Source organism: Limanda limanda, chromosome 3 (genome assembly GCF_963576545.1).
Source record: "Limanda limanda chromosome 3, fLimLim1.1, whole genome shotgun sequence".
NCBI classification, from domain to species: domain Eukaryota; kingdom Metazoa; phylum Chordata; class Actinopteri; order Pleuronectiformes; family Pleuronectidae; genus Limanda; species Limanda limanda.
In genome coordinates this window covers 25,398,635-25,420,789 of record NC_083638.1, presented here as the reverse complement: position 1 = coordinate 25,420,789, position 22,155 = coordinate 25,398,635, and the positions used below count along the sequence as shown (strand labels likewise).

The 22,155-nt window shown below is 42.1% G+C and overlaps 2 protein-coding genes across 3 annotated transcripts in view; both read left to right on the top strand.

The window, feature by feature from the left end:
- ankrd11 (ankyrin repeat domain 11) overlaps positions 1–4,855 on the top strand; it is a 96,158-nt gene extending 91,303 nt beyond the window's left edge. For both annotated transcript variants that reach the window (XM_061068634.1, XM_061068633.1), the window contains exons 11-14: positions 99–197; positions 304–447; positions 560–652; positions 767–4,855. In XM_061068634.1, the coding sequence (XP_060924617.1) occupies positions 99–197; positions 304–447; positions 560–652; positions 767–952 (522 nt within the window). In that variant the 3' untranslated portion in view covers positions 953–4,855. The remainder of the gene's footprint in view (positions 1–98; positions 198–303; positions 448–559; positions 653–766) is intronic.
- Positions 4,856–5,955: 1,100 nt separating this feature from the next.
- Positions 5,956–22,080, top strand: slc22a31 (solute carrier family 22 member 31). Its single transcript, XM_061068632.1, has 9 exons — positions 5,956–6,387; positions 9,801–9,904; positions 10,351–10,505; positions 14,275–14,443; positions 15,316–15,461; positions 15,672–15,780; positions 15,976–16,190; positions 19,565–19,676; positions 20,203–22,080. Exons 1-9 carry the CDS (start codon positions 5,962–5,964, stop codon positions 20,645–20,647), a joined length of 1,881 nt encoding a protein of 626 aa, XP_060924615.1. The 5' UTR covers positions 5,956–5,961; the 3' UTR covers positions 20,648–22,080.
- Positions 22,081–22,155: the final 75 nt, after the last annotated feature.

Below are 22,155 nucleotides of genomic sequence, written 5' to 3'. Positions count from 1 at the left end.
GCTGCAAAGACAAACAGTGCATAGCAGGATGTTTTTCTTAAGATACATAAATGCTGTATCTAAACGGTAAACTAACTAATGTTATATTTGTTTATCAGATTGCACCACCTCCATCACTGGCAGAACCTCTGAAGGAGCTCTTCAGACAACAAGAGGGAATAAGAGGGAAGCTCAGGTTGCAGCACAGCATAGAACGGGTAAGAAATATACTGTCATGGCACATCTTATTATCTGGGATTGTTTTCTTGCTGTTGGTCGGCTTATATTCATTTTCTTTTCTTTCTTTTTTTTTACTGTTCACAGGAGAAGCTGATTGTGTCATGTGAGCAGGAGGTTTTAAGAGTCCATTGCAGGGCAGCCAGGACAATAGCCAATCAGGCCGTGCCATTCAGCGCCTGCACCATGCTATTGGACTCGGAAGTGTACAACATGCCATCAGAGAGCCAGGTACAAATCGGTTACAAAAACATGATTGGTCAGATATCATTCTATCAGCGGTGGCCATATCTTTATTTCATTCATTACTTGGTCTATGTTTTAACTTGGTCTGTGTTCTCAGGGTGATGAAAACAAATCTGTGAGAGATCGCTTCAACGCTCGCCAGTTCATTTCCTGGATTCAGGATGTGGATGATAAATATGACCGCATGAAGGTAAGTGTCGACACTCTGCAGTGATTAATTTGCTGGGATGTTTTAAGTTACAGACTTGATGCCACAGCCTGTGTACGTACCAATCATGTTGATTCTTTGCTTCTTCTCCCCCAGACGTGTTTGTTGATGCGACAACAGCATGAGGCAGCAGCGCTCAACGCAGTGCAAAGGATGGAGTGGCAGTTGAAGGTTCAAGAGCTGGACCCAGCAGGACACAAGTCCCTCTGTGTCAACGAAGTGCCGTCCTTCTACGTGCCAATGGTCGATGTCAATGACGACTTTGTCCTGCTGCCTGCATGACACACCTGTGATCACAGATCGAGCGCAAACTTTGTCTGAATCACTTCTTCATAAAGAGACTTCGTTGAACAGAACGAATGGAAAGGGCTAGCAAGTTCGACAGAGGACTTTAGACAAGAAAAAATTATATTCTATAGAAAAAGTAAAGATGAAAAACTTGCTCTCAATTCCCTTCCACGAAGAAGGAAACATGTTTTTACTGGGGAAAAAGAAAATACACAACTTGCACTTTCATCCTCAAACGTTTTTACGCTTTCGTTAGGTCAGAGTGCGAGAAGCAGAAACAGTTTTTGCTTTGAGGCTCTGACATCAGGACACAGCTCCTCAGCGCTCGGTTACAGTGAGACCGGGGACAGAGATATTTTTTCTTCATTTGTTTTTAGTCCCTGCTCCAATAGAGCCACCACCCCTGGGATGTATCTGCAAAGAGTTATCTCAGCAGTGTGGTGCCTGTCGTGAAGGAGGACTAAGGTGAAGCCTCCCCTGTTGATCCGGGGCTCCTAGTGGGCCAGGAGAACCAGACAGAGTCAGTGCTGGTCTATCAACAGAGTTGCGGTGCATTATGTGGATCTTCAATGTGGATCTACACCAAGAAATCTGGGACAGACGGACCTGGAAGCTAGAACCACACCCAGAGGACGCCGTTTCGGTTCACCGCACCAACTCGGTCTGAGCGGCAGCGCAACAGAGCCTGCAGCAGGTCGTAACATAGCAGAGGGCTAGCGATGTGTGTGCACGTCAGGGCCCAGTATCTGAGGGGAAGAGACTGACCCTTCAGCCTCTCAGCCTGGCTACACAGAAGAGGACAGGCATGGATCGCCGAGGACCGACCGGAGTGATCCTCGGCCACCGTGTTTGCTCCGACACAAAAACATCAGACCGCCGTGGACTGCAGAAACTCCACATGACAACCAGAAGACACAAACATAACGAATGTCAGACTCAAAGAGACTATTGAGAAATTGTGGTTTAGCGGGAGAGAAATATTGTTTTTGTCTATTTCTTTACTTGGGCATTTCATTGCTTCTGAGGAAGTGACTTGAAACACTACAGAGCCAATATTAGTTTAATGGAAAAAAACAAAAGAAAACTGAAAAAAAGTTGTATTCCGTAAATTATGTACAGTTTTTATATTCGTTAACCAATGTATTCTTGCTGCCTTCTAGATAATTTATTTTGCCACACATTACTGCACAGTTGTAAATAACCTATGTACTGTAATATCACTCAGTTAAGTGTAAAGAAAAAACAGAAAAGAAATAAAAATTATCTTTTTATGTACAGTTCACTTTTGGGCAGCACTTTCCCCCCCTTCATATCCATGGGCCAAAATGTGTACACGATTCTGTCAGTATTGGAAAGACTCCAGTGCACAGTCATACGATCCCATCTCTAGATCCCGTCCAGGCTCGGATAAGAAGTCTCACCTGGACGCGGATCACCACAAAACACAAATAGCTGACAGAAAACACTTGTGGATTTAGCCAGCCTCCCACAGGCCAACCACCATATAGTCCCTCGGATGTAGCAGAATAACTGTTGAGGATTTATTTAAAGTATAGACAGAGGATTATTATTCATTGCTTTACTACACAATTATATCTGAAAATTTTCAAACCAAGAAAATGCCTTTTTCAGTGAAAAAAATGTACTCATTGTTGGGCAAGGTCACAGATATATATCAGTGGGGTGAAAGTTGGAGAGATGTCATTTACGAGCAATGCCATCGTGTTCATGTTAGTATGGTTTCATTTTTCTTGTTTTTACTTTTAAAAAATTGGACTGAATCATTTCGAATGATCACAAAACATTGGGTGAAACCAACAAGACGCAGGTCTTTCAGCATTTCATTATATGTTCTGTTCTCCCAGCTCGTCTGCTTTTCACACGGAAAAGACTGAAGAGCTGTAACAGCTTTTGAAAGCTTTCATTCCACAGCCATGTCACGCTGTTCCTGTCGGTCTGTCTGCCCCTCGGCCAGTGTTGGAGACCAGCTTATTTTCTTGGTGCTGTTCCAATTTTACTCACTGGATGGCGCCAGTGGCTCTGCGTGTCAGAAAATTCAAGAACCCTATTTGGCTTTGCATGAGACCTGTGGCCTTTAAATATATTTTATGTTTTTAAATATATTTAAATTTTACTAGAACCCATAGAGAGTTTAATTCTCTTAGTTTGGCCGTCAGTTAAATCATTCTCGGCTCAAGAACAAACACATTTTTTATCCGTGCTTAATCTGAAAGGCGTTTGGCTTTGTCGTTGTCAGGGATTATAAATGTTAGGTTACTTCTTGATATAACTCTGATGTGTCGGGGGCATTGTTATGATTTTGAGTCTTGCGTTGGGCCCAAGCAAAACAGTTATGAGACGTAGATCTTCTCAGAATCAACTAAAAAGTGAACAGACATCAACACAGACTGTAGAGGGGGAAGATATAGCCTAATGCTGAAAAGACCATTTGAAATCCCATTGAAATGTTGATTTGTGACAACCTGTATTGATTCTGTTTATTTCGTGGGTCTTGGTTTTGAAAAGCTTTCCCGACCTGCCACACAGCCGACGTTCTGTCCGTGTGTGAGAGCTGCTCACGTATCCTGATGGCAATATTATCTGAACCTCTTTAAGTTATTTACACACTGTCAGTCAACATAGCTGTGTATGGTATGTCTAGTGCTAGTGCAATGGTTGTTGCTATTACACTGTGCAGACAAGGTGGCTAGATGCATTGTCCTGGATAGTTTTTGACAGATCCTGGTTGTTAAATACACACACACACACACACACACACACACACTTGGATTCATATAGCCAGAAATTTGGTTTCAAACCCTTGCTTGTCTTGATTTAGTTTTTATTTTGTTGTTGGTTTCTTACAGTTTTTTGGGACGAGGGGTAATGGGTGTCGTTTGTTCACAAAATCCTTGTGTTTGTTTTTTTTAGCTCAGTGTTTGTAGTTTTGAATGTTGTTGTGTTTATCTTGTTGTTTTTTTTTCTCTTTCTAATTCAGACATAAACACCAGTGGCATGTCAATCACATTGCTTATCGAGCAGAATGTATACCGTTACTATGCCCCGACCGACAACACCCTCTCACTATTGTTTACAAGACATCAAGTGTGTTTCCGTTTCCTGCGTCACCTTTTTAACGGTTTGAGCCCCGCCTTTGTTTTTGTTTTTTACTTCTGTAATGAGTCTTTTATTTGAACCACAAAGGCTTGAAATAGTGATGGTTGACATATAAGTGACAGGCTATTTCTCCCGCCCCCCGGTCTGCGGTACAGTGTCACCTAGAGCAATTGAGTAAAAACACTTCCCACTGCGTCAATTCTCCAGTGTGAATATTCAACTGACAAAAGGATAGAGTTCTGGATCAAATTGAAGAAAGAAAAAAAAGACATAAAACACACGTCAGTCCTCAGATGCACAGTAGAGCACTTGACCGTGGTGATACAGATGCTAGCCTGACACCACCTCAGTCAACAACATATTACCTCTACTCTCCTTACATTCACTCATAATGTTTATTTTAGATTTGTTATTCGTTGTTTTTATTCTTACTGGACGTAAATATACATATTTGCTATTTTTTCATTATATATAGAATCACAATTTCAAGCCTTTTTTTCTAGTTTTCTTTTGTTTTCTTTTTTTTAATTAAAACCCAGACTGTAGCTGTTTCTTTGTTCCTTTTTTAGAATGGAAAATGACTAATAAAAAGCATGGAGAACTACTCTTTAAATGGTGAGAAATAACCTATTTATTATCTTTTTGTTTTTTCTGACACCTGTGGTATGTTTTGAGTTGAAGTTGGTCTCCGCTGTGTAAATTTTCCTCCTTGTAATGCGTGAAAGAGACATACTGTACATAGCTCTGTAAATAAAACCTCCCAGGACGTTTTGCACCCTCCTCTTTGTACTAGTCTGAAAAATTGCGTAGAATGTGGGGTTCTAACAGCAACGGGCTGCGTGCGCTCGCTGCAGGTGATATGATGTAACAATGTAACATTTTTTTATTTGTACAATGTAGTTTATTTGTGTACATATTGTTGGAGCAGCTAAGGGGGAGGGCGGGAAGGGTGTAATGAGGGGGGCGGGGGGTTGTTGATGCTATCGTCAGTGCTGTAACAGAAATCCAGTACTTTCACCTCTAGCTGTTGTTGATTTCCTGCAAAAAAGAAGAGTTTAAGAAAAAGAAAAGACAAAAAAAATACAAACGAGAGAACCTGAAAATGAGGATGGATGGCAAAAAAAAGACAAACTAAAAAGTAAAAATTCTAAATTGTTATTTTCTACAGTTGCATGTACAGAGAGCGCAAGAACTGCTGTTGTTCCTCAGAGATTATGTTCGTTAATAAAATTTTGAAATATTACCAGCTGCCCTCTGCTTTTTGATTTTTGTGTTTGTCATGAGCCGTACGGTACTCAAGCTTCATCAATGCTGCCGCTGATCATTTCTGACACTCAGAATATCCACTCCTAAGAAAAATCTATACATTTAAGAATAAACCTGTAAAGAGTAGGAACACATTCAGCTATAACATCGATCTCTATGTAATGTCCCAGAGACACTTTTCTATAGAGAGGAGGAAGAGGAATGTCTGGTGTCAAGGAGCTGGATATTGAGAATGAAAACCATGTCTGTGTGAATGTTTGAAATTCCTTCTCTGCTGGATGTGGTCCGTGAGGTCGTCCTTCTGGCTGAAATCCGATTTAACAGCATGAAGTTATCAACAAACACTTGTACCTTAATGTTATTACTGTGTTGGAATCCTTTCATCAAACATATTACTAATACATTCATGGCTTTTACCCATAGACTGTGAATAAAGATGGACAAAGCGTCTCCACTTCTTCCCACTTTCCATAAATGAATCCATACGCTTGATATGCTCGACCAATCATGAGTCTCAGCTGTCAATCATAACGTTTCCTCCTCCTCCACCTCCTCCTCCTCCTCCATGTGTGACCTCCCGCTGCGCCTCCTCTCTCCGGACTGTGCGCCCTCACTGCGCCATGGCCACGGACGCATGCGCCTCCGCTCGCCTCCTCATGGATTACGAGACGCAGCTCTTCCCTTACACCGGGGGCTACGGACGCTACAACCGGGTGGTGGTCGTGTTCAGCTGGCTGCCCAACTTCGCGGTCATGCTGAGCCTCTTCAGCGACGTCTTCTTCACCTTGCTCCCGGACTCGTACCACTGCAGGCCGGACCCGCAGCTGCTGCCCTCCACCTTCCTCCTCAGCAACTTCTCCAGGCAGCGCATCTTCAACCTCACCATCCCCTGGGTGAACGGCTCCGGCCTCAGCCACTGCGAGCTCTTCAAGTACCCGGCCAACACGTCGGAGCTGGCCGACACCGTGCCCAGGGAGAGGGTCTCCTGCACCCGGGGGTGGGAGTACAGTAGCTCCGCGGGGCTCCAGAGCAACTTTGTCACCGAGGTAAGGGACCGAACCCCCCACAGGTCGTGGTCAGGTCTGTGGACCAGATGTGGACATTAGAAGTTTCAGGGCATGAAATGAATGAGAAGGTCCATTCATCCAAAGTTCTGTGGCTGAAGTGAGGTTCCACTTTATAGAGCTGGATTTGTAGTTCTTCTTGGTTCATTCACTCTTCTATATAAGTTTTCCTGAGTCACTCTAAAAGCTGGTGATGTGTTCTGGCCCTGCACCAACATGTTGCTGAACACTTTCCTCACGGAGGCTTGTATCAGTGTGGTGTGGAAGGTGGCTGTTCACAGCTTCCAGTCAATATTTGCTCAGGTTGAGCTGCTCAAACAGTTCTAACTCTCACTCGTCTGTGGTCGGTCTCTGGGTCATTCTGTAGACACCAAACAGTGCACACACACACACACGAGTCTTCTACCAAACACAGCACTGATATTCATTAATAAAACAAATGATCTACTTTAGGATTAAAAAGTGATGAAGTGTGTGAAAAGACTAAAAGTGTTGTAGGGTTTTATCTCAACACGCCTACTAGAAATCAAACTCAGACCTCCACCAAGGCCCAACAGTCTCCTTCCATTCAGTCAAGCTGCACCACACTCCTCACACTCATAGAAATAAGATCCCTTAATGTGCCGGTTTTTTTATCATCAAAATCCATGAATTTTGAGATCTTGACCTTAAAATTGAATTGAATATGTCCCTAACATCTGCTTACTACATCTGTTTTTATTCCCATGTATTTTGTGAAGCACTTTGTTTCGATAAGTGCTACACAAATAAAGCCATTATTTTTATTAACATCCGCCCTCACTGGAGCTGCACCTTAATGTAACATGCTCTCTCTCCTGACCTATACCACGTCCCTCCACCAGGTTTCATGGTAATCGGACATGTCGTTTTTGTGTAACTCTGCTTGTAATCTATTAAACAAACATCCAAAACCAACCAACAAACTAGGATGCCACTGTGTAGAGCTCGTACTTCCACGAGGCCCAATAGTCACACTAAATTCATTCAGGCTGCAACAAATTTCAGTCACTCGTAAATATCAGTTCCATAAATGTTGCTGATTTCCTTCATCTAAAAGATCCAGAAATTATTCTCTGAGATGCGCAAATGTCAAAATCTTGCGATGTTAAAGATGGTGATAAAAAACACCTGGAACCATCCTCTGCTTTGGATCCGCACCAAATTCGAGTGGATTCTCTCCGATTCTACCACAACCTTCCCCTGAGTTTCGTGGAAATCTGTTTATTCGTTTTTGTGTCCTCCTGTTCACAAACAAACAGATAAACAGACAGGGGTGAAAACATAACCCTTGTGACAGAGGTAGATACGATTAAGATACATTTATTTGTCCTAAACACAAGGTAAGAATCAGAGCCTGGACATTATGTTTCATTGTGTGTCACATTGTGCAATGTGTGTAAATAAGCAGCAGAGACTTGTTTATCTCTTCACTGGTCTCGTGCTCCTCTCTGACCCCCCCCAGTCTGCAAACACTGATAACGGGTTCTCACAAAAACTCTGTCTCAAGGTGTCGTCACCCAAACATCTGTTTCTGTGCAGTGTTAGGTAACGTACAGCAGAGAAACCCAGGGGGGGTTTGATGCAGTTTCCGAACCAGAGTCATTATGGGTAATTGCCCCTCAGCTTTTCCTCAGATTATCTTCAGTGTGTTGTGGTTCCAAGGAAATAAACATCCGGCAGAGGGGAGACCCTTTCCTCCTCTCCCCCCAGTGACGAGCTGTGGCGCTGGGAAGTCTGAGGCCTCGATGTTCCTTCCTGAGTCAACACGTCCTTCACTGACAATGGCTTCCTCTGAACATGATGTCCCTCACCAGGCCAGAGGAAAACGTTAGGAAAGGAAAAGTTGACTAAACGACATGAGAGCTCATCCCATTAAAACACACAGAGCGATCTGATGCAGAAACACCTCAGAGTCGTCCTGTGGTCCCAACTCACACCGGTGTTGTCTGCTGTGAGACGGACTTGTTTATTGAACTGGATGTTTATGTCGGAGGCAACTGTTTATAGAATGGATGTTGGTCCGATTTTGCCTGAGACCACTCCTCCGCATTTCTGAAGTCTCTGGCGTTAGCTGAGCATATGCTGTCATGTTTTTCAGACTTGATACATAACTGAAGTTTCACAGTGTTTGGGACGAGTTCAGCAGCAGAAACCTGATTTGTATGTTCCTCAGACCTACTAAAGTTTTTATATACAAAACACTGTATTAACAAAACCCTTAATATAAACAGCAGCTGTTTATTATACTTACCTAAAGCTAATGGAGTGTAATACGAGAATTCTGCAATAAATCCTACAGCATTTATAAGCTAAGAAAGGCGGATGTATCTTCATGACAGTTCACTTTGTGTCTCTGAGATGTGGAGGTTTGTGTTGTGTTGTGTTGGAATGAGGGACGGTTCTACTTCACCCTGCCTGGTGTTTATTATTGTCTCCACCGCATTTATATCAAAGAGAGGAGAGAAGTGGAGCAGTTTCCTGCAAGCGGCAGCTAACCAGGTGTAGATCAGCTGGCACTGACAGGCTCTACTTTGAGCTCCACTTTGTTCTAATGTAATAACAGTCAGCAGACATTTAACTCAATTAGAAAAGAACATGAGCTACATTCCTGCTTCCTCACACAAATCACTCTGTGTGACTCGCCTGCTGTTCTCTGCATTCTGTGTCGTCCGATTACCATGAATGCAGCATGTTGGTGATGATGTGTTCATGTCCCTTATTTAAAACTATCTGTCATCACACACATGAATTAGGTATCTGCGTTTTTAATATTTTTTGCAAATGTCCCTTGTCGTCGTCTATTCTCAAAGCACATTACAAGTCATTATTTCGATTCAGCTGATGCCAATGAAGTTACTGAGCCTGGAAGCTGATCGGTCATCCAACTGTAATGAGATGAAATGTGAAAGAAACGGAAAAAACCTCTCAGATTCAGAGTGTCAGCTGCTGGGAAACAGTAAATTCTCAATTAATGTTTTTAACAGATTCAAATCCAGAGGAAACATAAGAAACAACCTTGGATAATGTTTGACACCTCAGTCTCAAATCTAATTTCTGCTGCTTACCTGACTTCATGTTGTGATGGCATCAGGTACATTTTCTGCAGATGCACAATTGAATTTGGATTTTTTTTTCATAGAGGTATATGAGGACATAAGCCTGTTCTGATAAACATTTTAAATAGCAACATGTGGAAAGAAAGTTTCCCCAATTGGAACAAAATACTACAGATCCCTTCTTTACATTTTGAATCGAAGGCCAACAAAATAAACAGAAGTTTGTTTCCTTTTAAAAACCAAAGAAAATGGCAGCACCGTCTGTTTTTAGTGAAATTTAAGTTAATATTTTCATTTTGAATGTGTCGTCCTCTGCAGTGGAACCTGGTTTGCAGCGACTACTGGAAAATCCCTTTGCAGCACATCTGTTTCATGACCGGGTGGATTCTGGGATACATCTTCATCGGTACATTATGTGACTGGTAAGTGTTGATCATGTTTTATGTGGAACACCAATGTGTTCAATATTCAATAAATAAAAAATACACTCTTAACATTAGCATGTGAATATTTTATTTTATATCAATGAACCAACTTTGAAATAATTGACAATACTAAACTACGGCTACTCTCGGACGTTAACTGAACATGAAAACATTTCTACAGCGGATTTGACTCGTGCAGGCTCTACCCAGGTGAAGCCTTCCTTCACCTAAACGTTCCAGGCAATTTCCTGTTGTTGTGAACGCATCTTATTCATCATTATTATTTCATATGTGAAAGGAAAACTAGCTCAAATTTCCAGACTTTTAAGTTATGTCTGAAGATAACTTAAACGAACCCGAAGTTATTGAGGAAAACACCATGGTGAATAACAATGTCACATGTGTGTGTGAGATGATGGCATGTGCACTGTGTGTGTTTGCAGGTTGGGTCGTCGGCGAGGTTTCCTCCTCTCCATCGTTCTGTCCAGTCTGCTGGGCGTCGCCGTATGTTTGTCCAGCAGCGCGGTGGTGTTCCTGCTGCTGCGTCTGGCTCAAGGCGCCATGCTCGCCGGGGTTCTCCTGTCCTCGTACATCGCCAGTGAGTCTCCTGCTCACACATTCAGCTCAGGCTGAAAAAAACAACCTGTGCTCCTCCGCACCCAGCCGCTCACTTCTGTGTTTACTTTAGAGAGCACTTCAGGATTCCTGTGCTCCAGTGCGAGTCACACGTTGGCACCGTATTCATGCAGATGTCATGTTATCTCTAGTTTAATAGCATTTTTCACTGTGATTTGAATTTAGACAAATGATCTAAAAGTAAATGTTACTGAAAATAACTTTTGGAATTGGCAAGATTGTTTTCTGTTTTCATGTGGGGTAAAAAATCTTCTTTAAATCAAAACAGAAAGTTTTTTTCTCAAGGGAACACAATTCTATTTTCATTATCGCATCAAAACATCATTTAATCGCGTTTATTCCAAAAAAAACAGAGCAGAACTTAATTCCTAAGTAAATACTGTCCAGATTATACAGTGAGTTCTCTTTTGACGATTTAGCTGCAGCCATAGTGGGTTTGACAGCGTTTATACATAATATACGTTTTCTCTTGCTGGGAGATTTAAGTTATGCAAATGTTAATATCGTAAATTCCTCCCTTGTGATTCCCAGTGTAGAATAACATGTAGCTTATTCAGTTTGATGGATACAGCTGCACATTCAACAGCTTGTGATGTAAAAGTGTAGAACGACAAACTACCTTTAACTGACTGAGTTATCTTATCAGTCCGAGATAAGAGAAGTCTCGCTGTGCACTGTACAGAAGCAAGTTAGAAAAATCTGCTTATCTTCTGATGTTTTATTCCTGACTGCCCTCTTTCCACTGTGGGACTCATACAGGATTATCTTATCTTATCATATTTTACCGTCTTATCTTTATTTCACGTAACAACTGAAGTCTTATTTTTTATTTGTGAAAGTCAAGAAAGACAGTTTGATATATAATGATAACAATGACAGCTGGATAGTTTTACCTTCCGTTGATTCCATACGACGGGAGACTGTAACGGTTTCTCTCTGAATACTTCTCGTCTGCTTTGGGCAGAAGTGTTCTCTTTTATTCTTCTAAAAAGGCTTTTATATTAAATGTAACAGTAGTTTAACTATGTAAGAATCTCTGTAAGAATGAGGAACAATTTAATTACTTTGATCAGACCCACGAGTCAGATAAATGATCAGATTATCATATTAATGTTTCGACAAAACATGTGATTGAAAAGTTCTGAGGATAATCTTAAAAATGGTATATCTGCATTTTCAATCAATCAAGCAATCAATCAATCAATCAATCAATCAATCAATCAATCAATCAATCAATCAATCAATCCATCCAATTTTACTTGTGTAGCCTATATTCACATTGTCTCATTGGGCTTAACAGGGTGCGGCATCAAGAAACTTTGAAACTTAAGACAGAGTCCCATGTGAGAATCCCTCTCCCAGGACGGACAGAGGTGCAATAGATGCCGCGAGTAGTAGAGCATGAAAAACTGTAATTAAAAAAATACATGTTGGCCATCAATCGTACAAGTATAACGTTAAAGAAAAGATATAAAAAAATACAATTATCATTTAGTCCTAAGTGTTTTAACCCCTCGTCCCACACTGAGTCTGACTGTGATTTTAAATTGCATTAAACTTGAAAGAAATAGCCGAGGTTCAAACACACCAACCGACAGCCAAACATGTGACCACTTGGGCTTTTCTCATTACAAGAAAATGAAAGCGAATAATAGTTGAACCAAAACATTTGTACAAGTCTCTTTAGTTTGAAAGTTATAAATGATATATATTATATTAGAAGAAGTTTTGCTCTCTGGTCACACTGTAGCAGAAATAGGTTTTTACAACGGAATCTTTGGATCAGGGGAAGAAGAAACTTTTTTTTCCACAAAGCAGTGCACAAAAAAAAACTAATATTCAAATAGTTAACATTGGTAACAGCTTTGAGATTTCATCAGAATAATAAAAAAAAGCTATTCTATATCTATTTGTGTCATTTAAGTCCCCACCCATGTGTTGATGTGAACTCTGTTCTGGACACAGACTGGTAGAATGGAAAGACGACCCACTCTGGGTTTGTTCGTGGACGTCATGTTTTCTGGTTGCATTTACCTCTTCACATCTGACTTCAAGGAATCTCTTCAAATTAGACCCTTTTTTACTTGGACCTAAAGATTAACTGATTAGATTTCAGTGGTCAAAGGTCAAAGGTCACAGTGACCTCGTATGACTCTGGAAAGACGTGTGTGTTGACTGAAACTGCTCTGGTTATTGAACCCATACATCTGCAGGGTCGTCTTTCTCCTGTGGTCACGTAATAAATTGAACTAAATGACCGGACGTCTGTTGCCATCGGCTACGTGTCAGAGTAGATAAGATACAGACTTGGATCATTGTTTTTCACAGGTGTGTGTATGACTGTGTATGTGTGTCTATGACTGAATCACTGTGTGTGCGTGTGTCGTGCTGAGCTGTGACTGACAGCCAGCAGCTGGTCGGGTTTGTCTTTACTTGTGCGTCTCAGCTTTCGTCTCACAGGGTTTCAGCGTCTCTGTGACGAATCTTCAGCTCCGTGCCGACGCTGTGACGCCTGTGAGGAGACGTCTCTGACTGGTAGAGGACACACAGTGTCTCCCTACCACCCTGCTTGTTTTATTCCTAGAACTATCTCCAGAGTTAAGCAGCATGGGAATGTAGTTACGTGAACAGAACACATTCCTGCGTGGGAGGTGGAGATACTGGAGCGTCCCGCCTGAAACACGCACGTTTTCAGCTTTTAATCAAATGAGACCCTACTCCCACATTCCTGTGAGGTCAGAGCGAGTTTGAGTCCAGGTGCTTTTTTTTTAGGTCAGGCCTTGAGAGAGTTTTTTTCCCCTCAGTGATGTTGTTCCAAGCACATCTCGTCCACAGAGAGGAGAAAACAATAGCGGGACAAAGCTGAAGGCGAGGAAGTGAGCAGGAAGTGAGCAGGATGAGAGCAGGAAGTGAGCTCCTCGTTTTCCTTATAGACCAAGAGCAGCTGGAAGCCGAATCACAGCTGTGGAGGGAATGAGGTTAAAGTTCAGGAGAAACTGGACACACTCGCACACAGGTTTACGTCAGTTCCCGAGTCTGGAGTTTGTTATCTCCTTGCTTACTGAACCTTGCATTTGTGTTTATTTCCAGATAGTGTGCAGATTCTTGCTTTAAACCAGCAGACTCAACACTAGAGGAGACTTGATTGTCCTGTGTTGCATAACTGAGTTTAGTACGGTTCTCATCGAGGAGACGCAGAACTTTTCTTCCACAAATCTACAAAAGCAAATGAGGTTTTACTGTCAATGTATAGTATACTGTCAATATAAAACATTTAGCTCGGAATAAGAACATTTCAATATTTTTTAGAAACAAATTAGCACTTAAATATACATCAGTGTGATAAGAACAACCTACAAAGAAACGATCTGTGAGAAATCATGTATTCGACATGTACTCGGTCGATGTCTCATCTACTAACATAGAGGTGGTGGTGTTGATGGCCTATACTGCAGCCAGCCACCAGGGGGCAACCAATCTGTCCATCTTTATATACGATCTAGGATCCTAAAATTGCATATTCTAGGCTAATCCGTGCTGTTAAAGATTAGCTAGTGGATTAATATTTAATATATGAAATAAATGCAGTTATACAAAACACATGTATAACAGCCAGTAGTTGTGTGTGTGTAAGGTTTCAAGTTTTGACAGGAAGTCGTTTGGTTTGGCACAAAAGGAATTAGTGTTTCTGTTTTCCCCCCCCTGACGTGTGTCTCTCTCCTCTCTCTCAGGGCTGGAGCTGTGTGATCCTCCTCACCGGCTCATGGTTGCCATGGTCAGCGGCTTCTTTGCCGTGTTTGCAGAGCTGCTGTTGCCATGTCTCGCTCTACTGTGCCGAGATTGGCCCATTTTGCAGGCTGTGATCACGCTGCCTCTGCTCCTGCTGCTCTCCTATTGGTGGTGAGTCAGGCGGCAGTATTCACACACCAAATACACAGACACACACCTCACCATGTGCGTATTTGGTGACTCATTAAGGGCTGTTGGTTACAGTCGAGCTCGATACCAGTGTCACATTATGACATAATGTGTTAGTGTGTGTTTGACACGTCTGCAGTTTGCTTCTAGCATCCACACCTGAAGGTTTGAATAAACAAAACCCTCTGTTAGTGTTTTCAGGTATGAAACTGAAGCAGTTACACACATTCTCAGGTTTTATGAATGAGTAAGGAGACCCTCAGTCTTCAGAGGAGTGAGCAGCGACAATATTAATGTTGAAACCTCCTTTAATTCTGTGATCGCTCATGAAGAGGAAACTGCAATGATATGTCGATCACCGACTGATGAGGCTCCATGATTCTAGCTTTCTGCAAAGAGCTTTGTAAATTTAGGGGGTTTGCCTAGGACTAATGGTCCTAGGACTAAATAGACACTTATTGTGTGTGTCTGATACGCCTGGGACGGTTGTGGTCCCTTCAACCTCCAGCCCTTACGTCTCTTGAAACCTGTCAGGAAGTGAGTGTCTGTAGCATCCGTTAATTGGACATTTGTTTATAATCATAATTCTTATCTAATCCTGACTTTGCATGAGGAGCTGGTAGAGCCTGACCCTCGTCTGTATCAGGGTGTCATGCAGATGCAGCGGTTTGCGCTGTGGCCTCATAGTGAAAAAGTTCTTTGTTCAAATCCCGTTTTTTTTATGTGCGTTTTTGCATGTTCTCCTCTGGTCAGGTAGATCAGGGAGATAATGGCTGGATGTGGATATAAAAAATAAGATGTTTGTCGATGTTACAAAGTATTTGAGCTTTGACAACAGGATTTTTTTTGCTCAGCTGTGAGTCCGTGTTTCCTGAGTCTCCTCGCTGGCTGCTGGCCACCGCTCAGATCCCTCAGCTGAAGAGGAGCCTCCAGGAGTTCTCCACCCGAAATGGTGTTTGTCTGCAAGATGACATCTACCCTGGTGAAACTCTCCTGTCAGGTACTTACACTCACACCTTTGTGCACGCACACATATTTTATTGAAACATCAAAATGTTTCATAAACTTTATCTAGACAGTTTTATAAAAAGCCAAACTGCCAAACACATAAGACATCAGGGGTTTTCACCTACATTGAAAACTCAAAAGCTAGATAAAGATTTTTAAAATTGTTGAATTCTTGTTTTCAATCCCCTTCCTCTGTTCGCAGAGATCGATTCAACATATGGAGACGAGTGTCGACCGAGCTACCACTCAGTTCTGGAGCTGCGCGGGTCTCGTGTGATCTGGAAGAACTGCCTCATCCTCAGCTTCACTCTGTGAGTTTTTCATCTTGTAAATCCCGTTTCAATCTTTCTCACCTCACTGATTTTTAAAGACGGGAAGGGAGATGACGAAGAAGGTGAACAGTGCGATTTTAAAGAATGATTTTTAAGCCTCTAGGTACATGATGTGTTTAAAGAAGATCCAGTGTCTTGTTTCTGAGGTTTCACTCCCTGGTCTCTCTCCTCCAGGTTAATTGGAACAGGCATCCAGTACTGTTTCACCAGAAACCTGCACCGTTATTCCACCAACTTCTACTTCAGCTACTTCCTCCGAGTCATCACCGGAGCGCTGGCCTGCATCTTCATCTGTTTGTCCGTTAATCGCTTTGGTCGCCGTGGTATTCTCCTGCTCTCAGCTATCATCACTGGGCTGTCGTCACTGCTGCTGCTGGCCCTCACTCAGTGTAAGTCACATCTCCAGCTTCATAATAATATTTTATTTCGACAGTTGTTCTCAGGCCGTTAGAGATCACAACACGAAGCAGATATTAAGTCATATTATGGAAATATACAGAGATTTTTTTCAAGAGGTGACATACATTACATACATAATATTATAATTAAATGGTTTTGTGTCAAAACACCACAAATACTCACCTTTAATTGCATTATTTTCAGCACCTCAGGTTATATATCTTGTACTCGCATACCACATGTACTTTACTATTATTATATACACTTATGATTAGTTGTATGTAGGGTTGGGTACCGAGAACCGGTTCCAATATGGAACCGGTTCCAATACAACCGGTACCTACCCGGACCGAAACGCAACGAAGATTTCGGTGCTTCATTTCGGTGCCTGAGCCAATGGAAAACTGAGGTCTCCGCTCGTCCCGCCTCCTCACACTTCCGCGCTGCCGGAAGAGTCTGTCCACCCGCGGCTGCCGGTGGACAGACTCTTGTCCCCGCGCTGCCCGCACCCCGCGTGCGTCAGGGCTCCCGTGCAGGTGTGGGGGGGGGGAAGGATCTCCTCGTGAGACCTCTCCCCGGCGCTGGCTGGCCCCCGCCGGGCGCATTTCCTCCGTGGCGGTGCTCCGGGACCGGGGGCTCCGGGACCGGGGGCTCCGGGACCGGGGGCTCCGGGACCGGGGGCTCCGGGACCGGGGGCTCCGGGACCGGGGGCTCCGGGACCGGGCTCCGGGACCGGGCGGAACGAAGACCACGCCGAGAAATGTTTCATAAAAGTGACCGCATTTTAGGGGGACGAAGGCGGGCCGAAGCCTGCCTGCGACAGCCCCAGCCGCGGAGACACGGGGGGGGGGGGGGGTCTGAGTGTGTGTGTTTTGTATTTATTTTTATTTATTTAAGTATAGTGTAAACTTTTGTTAACAGTTCGTATGTTATTCATAGTTTTGAGTTAAAAAGGGTTTTGTATTTATTTATATTTATAATCTACTTTAAACAGTTAATATATTTGGCAATAAAAAAAGCCTTTCTTAGTCAAGCATCGTTTTGTGCACTTTTTTGAAAAAAGTATCGGTTTAGGCACCGGTATCGTTTTAAAAGTATCGGTTAGGAACCGGTATCGGATAAAAACCAAACGATACCCATCCCTAGTTGTATGTCATTTATTGTGAAATAATCTATACATCATATACATAGTATTTGTGTATTCTATTCATATTATATACCAGTGGTTCTTAACCTGGGTTCGATCGAACCCCAGGGGTTCGGTGAGGCACTCTCAGGGGTTCGGCAGGGGTCAAGACACACACAGTATAGCTCGGTTCATACTGGCAATATCTGGCCGTTTTTTTCAGCCATCAAAAAATTGGCTGCAGACAATTTGGCAACACACAATTTTTCTTCGCTGTGTCAGATTACAAATATTTTGTTGCTTAGTAAAAATTAGTTACACAAAAGAAATTCCCCCTCCGCTTGGCTGTCATTGGCTGCAGCTGATCACGCCACATTGCTTAGCTTTGATATCTGTGCTGCAGGGAACTTGGTGCGCTCAGTAGTCGACTTGTGGCTGTTGTGATTGTACGTAGGGTTGCAAAGGGGCGGTAAATTTCCGGAAACTTTCCGGAAACTTGCCATGGGAAGTTTAGCTCGGGAATTTGGGGAATTTTGAAAAAAAAAAAAAAAATTCGCAAATTAAACGCTGAGCAATAAAAACGTCATTCAAAACTCTATTTTAAAGATGTATGGAATGCAGCACACGCTGCACGTTGAGTTTCAACCCTCCACTGTGCATTCTTCCATCACATGCACAGATAACTCCCAGCATCCTTCACACTACAGCAGGGCTATTGAGGCCTGCTGTAGTGTGCAGGACTAGTCAGGTAAGTTTCCATGATATTACTGGGGAAAATATATTATGATCATCTAGCCTATTTCCATTAATTTATCCATCAATTGTAAAATATGTTTACAGACGATTCCAATTGTTTGGCTAACTATTTATATCTCTGGCATTGCATTAGAGTTTTTTAACAAACTTTTTTCTCATCTTATCTACAGAACAATGCCACGTGCACTATTTCATGTGTGGAGACATTTCACCCCATCCAATGTAAAAGGAAAGGCTGTGTACATTTGCAAATACTGTGCAAAGACCTATGTTAAGAATGACACAAAGATGCAGAAGCATATAGTCAAGTGCCCAAAGTTTCCTCAGGGCTCAAATCAGCCTATGACAAAACAAAATGTTTATTTTGTATATGACAAGGTAAATACACTTAGTATTAAATCACCGACAACATTTCCAGTTTATTCCCTTTAATTCCCGTTAATTCCTGTATATTCCCGTTAATTCCCGTATATTCCCGTTAATTCCCATGGAAAGTTTCCAACTTTGAATATTCCCAGAATTTTGCAACCCTAATTGTACGTCATTCAGCAGAGCCAGCTTCAACAGCAACTCTTCAGAACAACAACGCTCTAAACGTTTTGGTGATCCTTGAGATACTCACACCGTTTGTTACAACTTATTTTTGCGAGCGATGCTTTTCGGGGATGGTAGACATGAAAATTAAGAAAAGGAACAGACTTTGTTGTGAAAATGATATAAGAGTCGCACTTGCCAAGGTGAAGCCGGGCATTTCTGACGCTGTATCTGTAAGGCAACAGCAAAAGTCGCTAGTTGCAATAAATATTATTTATTATATTTGTTATGTTTTTGTGTGAAATTCCTGTTTGTTGGTTTTGTTTTTTGAACACAGTGATTTTGTGTGCACCTGATTCATGGTTAATTTTGTGCACTAACAAAATATATACCTATGTTTTAAAGAAATAATATTTTATTTGTCCAATTACGAAGGGTTCGGTGAATGCACTGATGAAGCTTGCAGGGTTCAGTACCTCCAATAAGGTTAAGAACCACTGTTATATACTATACCTGAGTATATACAGTCTAGATATATATTTCAGATTTCCTTATAATTTCCTTATAAATATACACAAATACAGTATACATCCTACATATCTGCTAATTCTGTGCAATTATAATTATTATACTATATATATGTAGAAGCACAGGATAATTATATATTAAGTATATAAATATAAAGAATATAAATATGTAAAGTATGTATAGTTTGTATATAAATATATATTTGAACTAACTCTACAACTCAGTTTCTCATTCTCTGGGTCAGGACCCAACATGGAGTCACTCAATATTTATATATAATCCATATCCTCCTTCCATGCTATTGAAAATCCAATGTGAACGCCATGCTGATCTGATCAATGAAGAAACCCATCCAGCGCACAGTGCTGCTGATGGGTCGTCTCAGTTGATGTTTGACAGTTTGTACTCTCTGTGTGTCAGACCTGCGTGGAGGCCTGGTGCTGGTGCTCTCTGTCGTGGGCCTGCTGTTCTCCCAGGCTCTCGCTATGCTCAGTGTGTTCTTCGCCTGTGAGGTGATGCCCACTGTCATTCGGTGAGTGTCCACTTGTGTTTCACATCTTAAGCATGAAACTCCGAATGATCGGACTCCTCCCTGATGGTGTCACATGATGGAATCTAAACATCTAAAGTGTTTAAAACTTAAAACAAGTATTGAATTAATCTCACTAACAAACAATCCCCATGTAACTGAATAAAGTGATAAATGTATATTAGTCCACGGCTAAAAAATAGTCCCCCTTTACAACAGAATGATATTGAAATATACAGTATTTCTCATCCATTTTCAAACAACAACCCTAACTTCCTGTGTGGTTTTTGCATGTCCTGAGTGTCTCTGCGTTGGTTTCCTCCAGTTTCTTCCGTGCACTCTCCCAAAACACGTCGATTGAGATCAGTTCAATAGGAAACTTTAAACTGTGCTTAAAGTTCCCCCCCCCCCTCTTACCCAATCAGCTGGGACCCTCAAACAATAACTGGTACAGATAAGAGATTGTATTGTCTGACCCTTACACCTCGATGCCTTCTTCCTCTGACTGTTTTTCTTTTCCCTCTGTCAGAGGTGGAAGCCTCGGCCTGGTTCTGGCAGCGGGTTGTGTCGGCATGGCCGCCTCCTCCCTGATGGAGCTTCAGAACAACAGCGGCTACTTCCTCCACCATGTCATTTTTGCCTCCTTCGCCGTCCTCTCCGTCCTCTCCATCATGCTGCTTCCTGAAAGCAAACGCAAGCCGCTACCTGACTCCCTGAAGGAGGGCGAGAACCGGCGGCGCCCTCCGCTCTTTCTGGCCCGGCCCGACCGGGACAACCTGCCTCTGCTGTGCAGCCGGCCCCCTCTGTCGTCTTACAACCCAGACAACTACTCCCGCTTGTTTTCAGCCACCAGGAAGATGTTGACTAAAGACAATTTGCCGTATCGGATTTCTCAGCCAGTTCTCTCCCCTCTGCTGTCGAGCAGTGACACACAGGGACAAGACAATGAGACACAGAGGGCGGATGTACCTTAAGAACCTCCTCTGTGAAAACGTGGATTATCCCTCCTCCTTCATACCTCTGATGGTTTTACCTTCATCCTTTAGTGAATTATTGTCTCAGGCACTGGACGCTCCTCACACAGCAGAAGAACTGGCCACAGCTTGGATTCTTTGAACTTTAGAGCGATAACTCCAAGTTTGTTCTCAGCAAAATATCAGTATCTTCCTGTTGTGTTTTACACTTGAAGCCGTTACTGTGTGGTGATTTTTTTTCTCCTGTGGATTCAGCTTTTTCTGGAGGCTACAAAGGCCTCTGCTGAACTGTGAGTGTGCACATTGTGTCTCTTTGTGTTGTCGACTAATTTTTTAAAAGGTTAAAACTCCTCTGGAAAGTCCAGGTGAGGTCACGCTGCTTGATCTGAGGTTGGCAATTGTTTTAGTTTCCCCCAGAGAAACTCGCTCCACCGTGCGGCTGCTGTAAATCATCAAGGGATCATTTGAGCGTCGGCCCTTTGTCCATTTCTTAACAACTCATGCACTTTTCATTAAGTCTGTTCATCTGATTCACCAGCAGTGTCTCCATGCTGAGAGGACACACAAGAGTGGTTCATGCTGTGGTAGTGGAAGTCCTGTGTTGACCCAGGAAACCCACAAGAGGATGCTAGATGATACACTGGTCACTGGGAATCACTATCATGTGATAGACAATATCACAATGTTATTATTATCAATAGGAACAAAACTTAAGTCCAAAAATACATTCATATATTTAATTTGTGATGTGCAAGCACTGTGAGGAGGTAAAGCACATAATTCATCTACCTCAGATTCGTAAAGTCTGTTATTCTCTGCTCACAAAGATGAGTTTAAAACCACAACCTTCACTCAGGAGTCAAAATCTGTATTTAAATGAAAAGAAAGAAAAATGTGACATTATCAATAAAGATATTGTATAATATTTTTCCATTTTGCCCAGCCCTAATTTATTCCTTAGCATTTTAATGGTGAAACCACTAAGAAGCTCTGATAATCAGAGTTTTTCTCTTTTAAGTATTGAACACAATGTAGAGATCTGTGTGAAAATGAACACCACATACAAAACAGTATTTTAAAGGTGCAATTTTATAAAAGTCGGCCTTAAACCCCTGAGTCTGTGTTCTTACACGTTTCTCCGTATTTAATGTTAGAAACGATGAGATTGACAGTCTGAAAAGTGAATGTAATTATGTCTACGCTGTCGCTGAAAGGATGTTGAACTCCTCAAGGTGTTTGTGCCTGTGCGTGCGCTACAAGAAAAAAAACATAAAGCGTCAGCCTTCAGAAGATGTTACTGTTATATATATTTTTTCATTGTTTTACAATAATTCAACTTCAGTGTGCAAACATTTGTATGAAACTGATTTTACATTTTGTGTTTATTTGTCTACAATAGGATTTTGATGTTAAAAACTGTAGGAATTAAGGAATGTCACCTTTTTTGTGATTTAACTATCATGCCATCAGTTTAAAGATCGAAATCATGTTCATATTTTCAAGCCGAA

What these genes read in the sequence shown, in the direction of transcription:
- slc22a31 (XM_061068632.1), top strand. Translation starts at nt 5,962, where the DNA reads ATGGCCACGGACGCATGCGCCTCCGCTCGCCTCCTCATGGATTACGAG. An exon ending in CTGCTGCTCTCCTATTGGTG is followed by an intron (nt 14,444 to 15,315) that starts GTGAGTCAGGCG and finishes TTTTTTGCTCAG; the next exon opens with CTGTGAGTCCGTGTTTCCTG. An exon ending in GTGATGCCCACTGTCATTCG is followed by an intron (nt 19,677 to 20,202) that starts GTGAGTGTCCAC and finishes TCCCTCTGTCAG; the next exon opens with AGGTGGAAGCCTCGGCCTGG.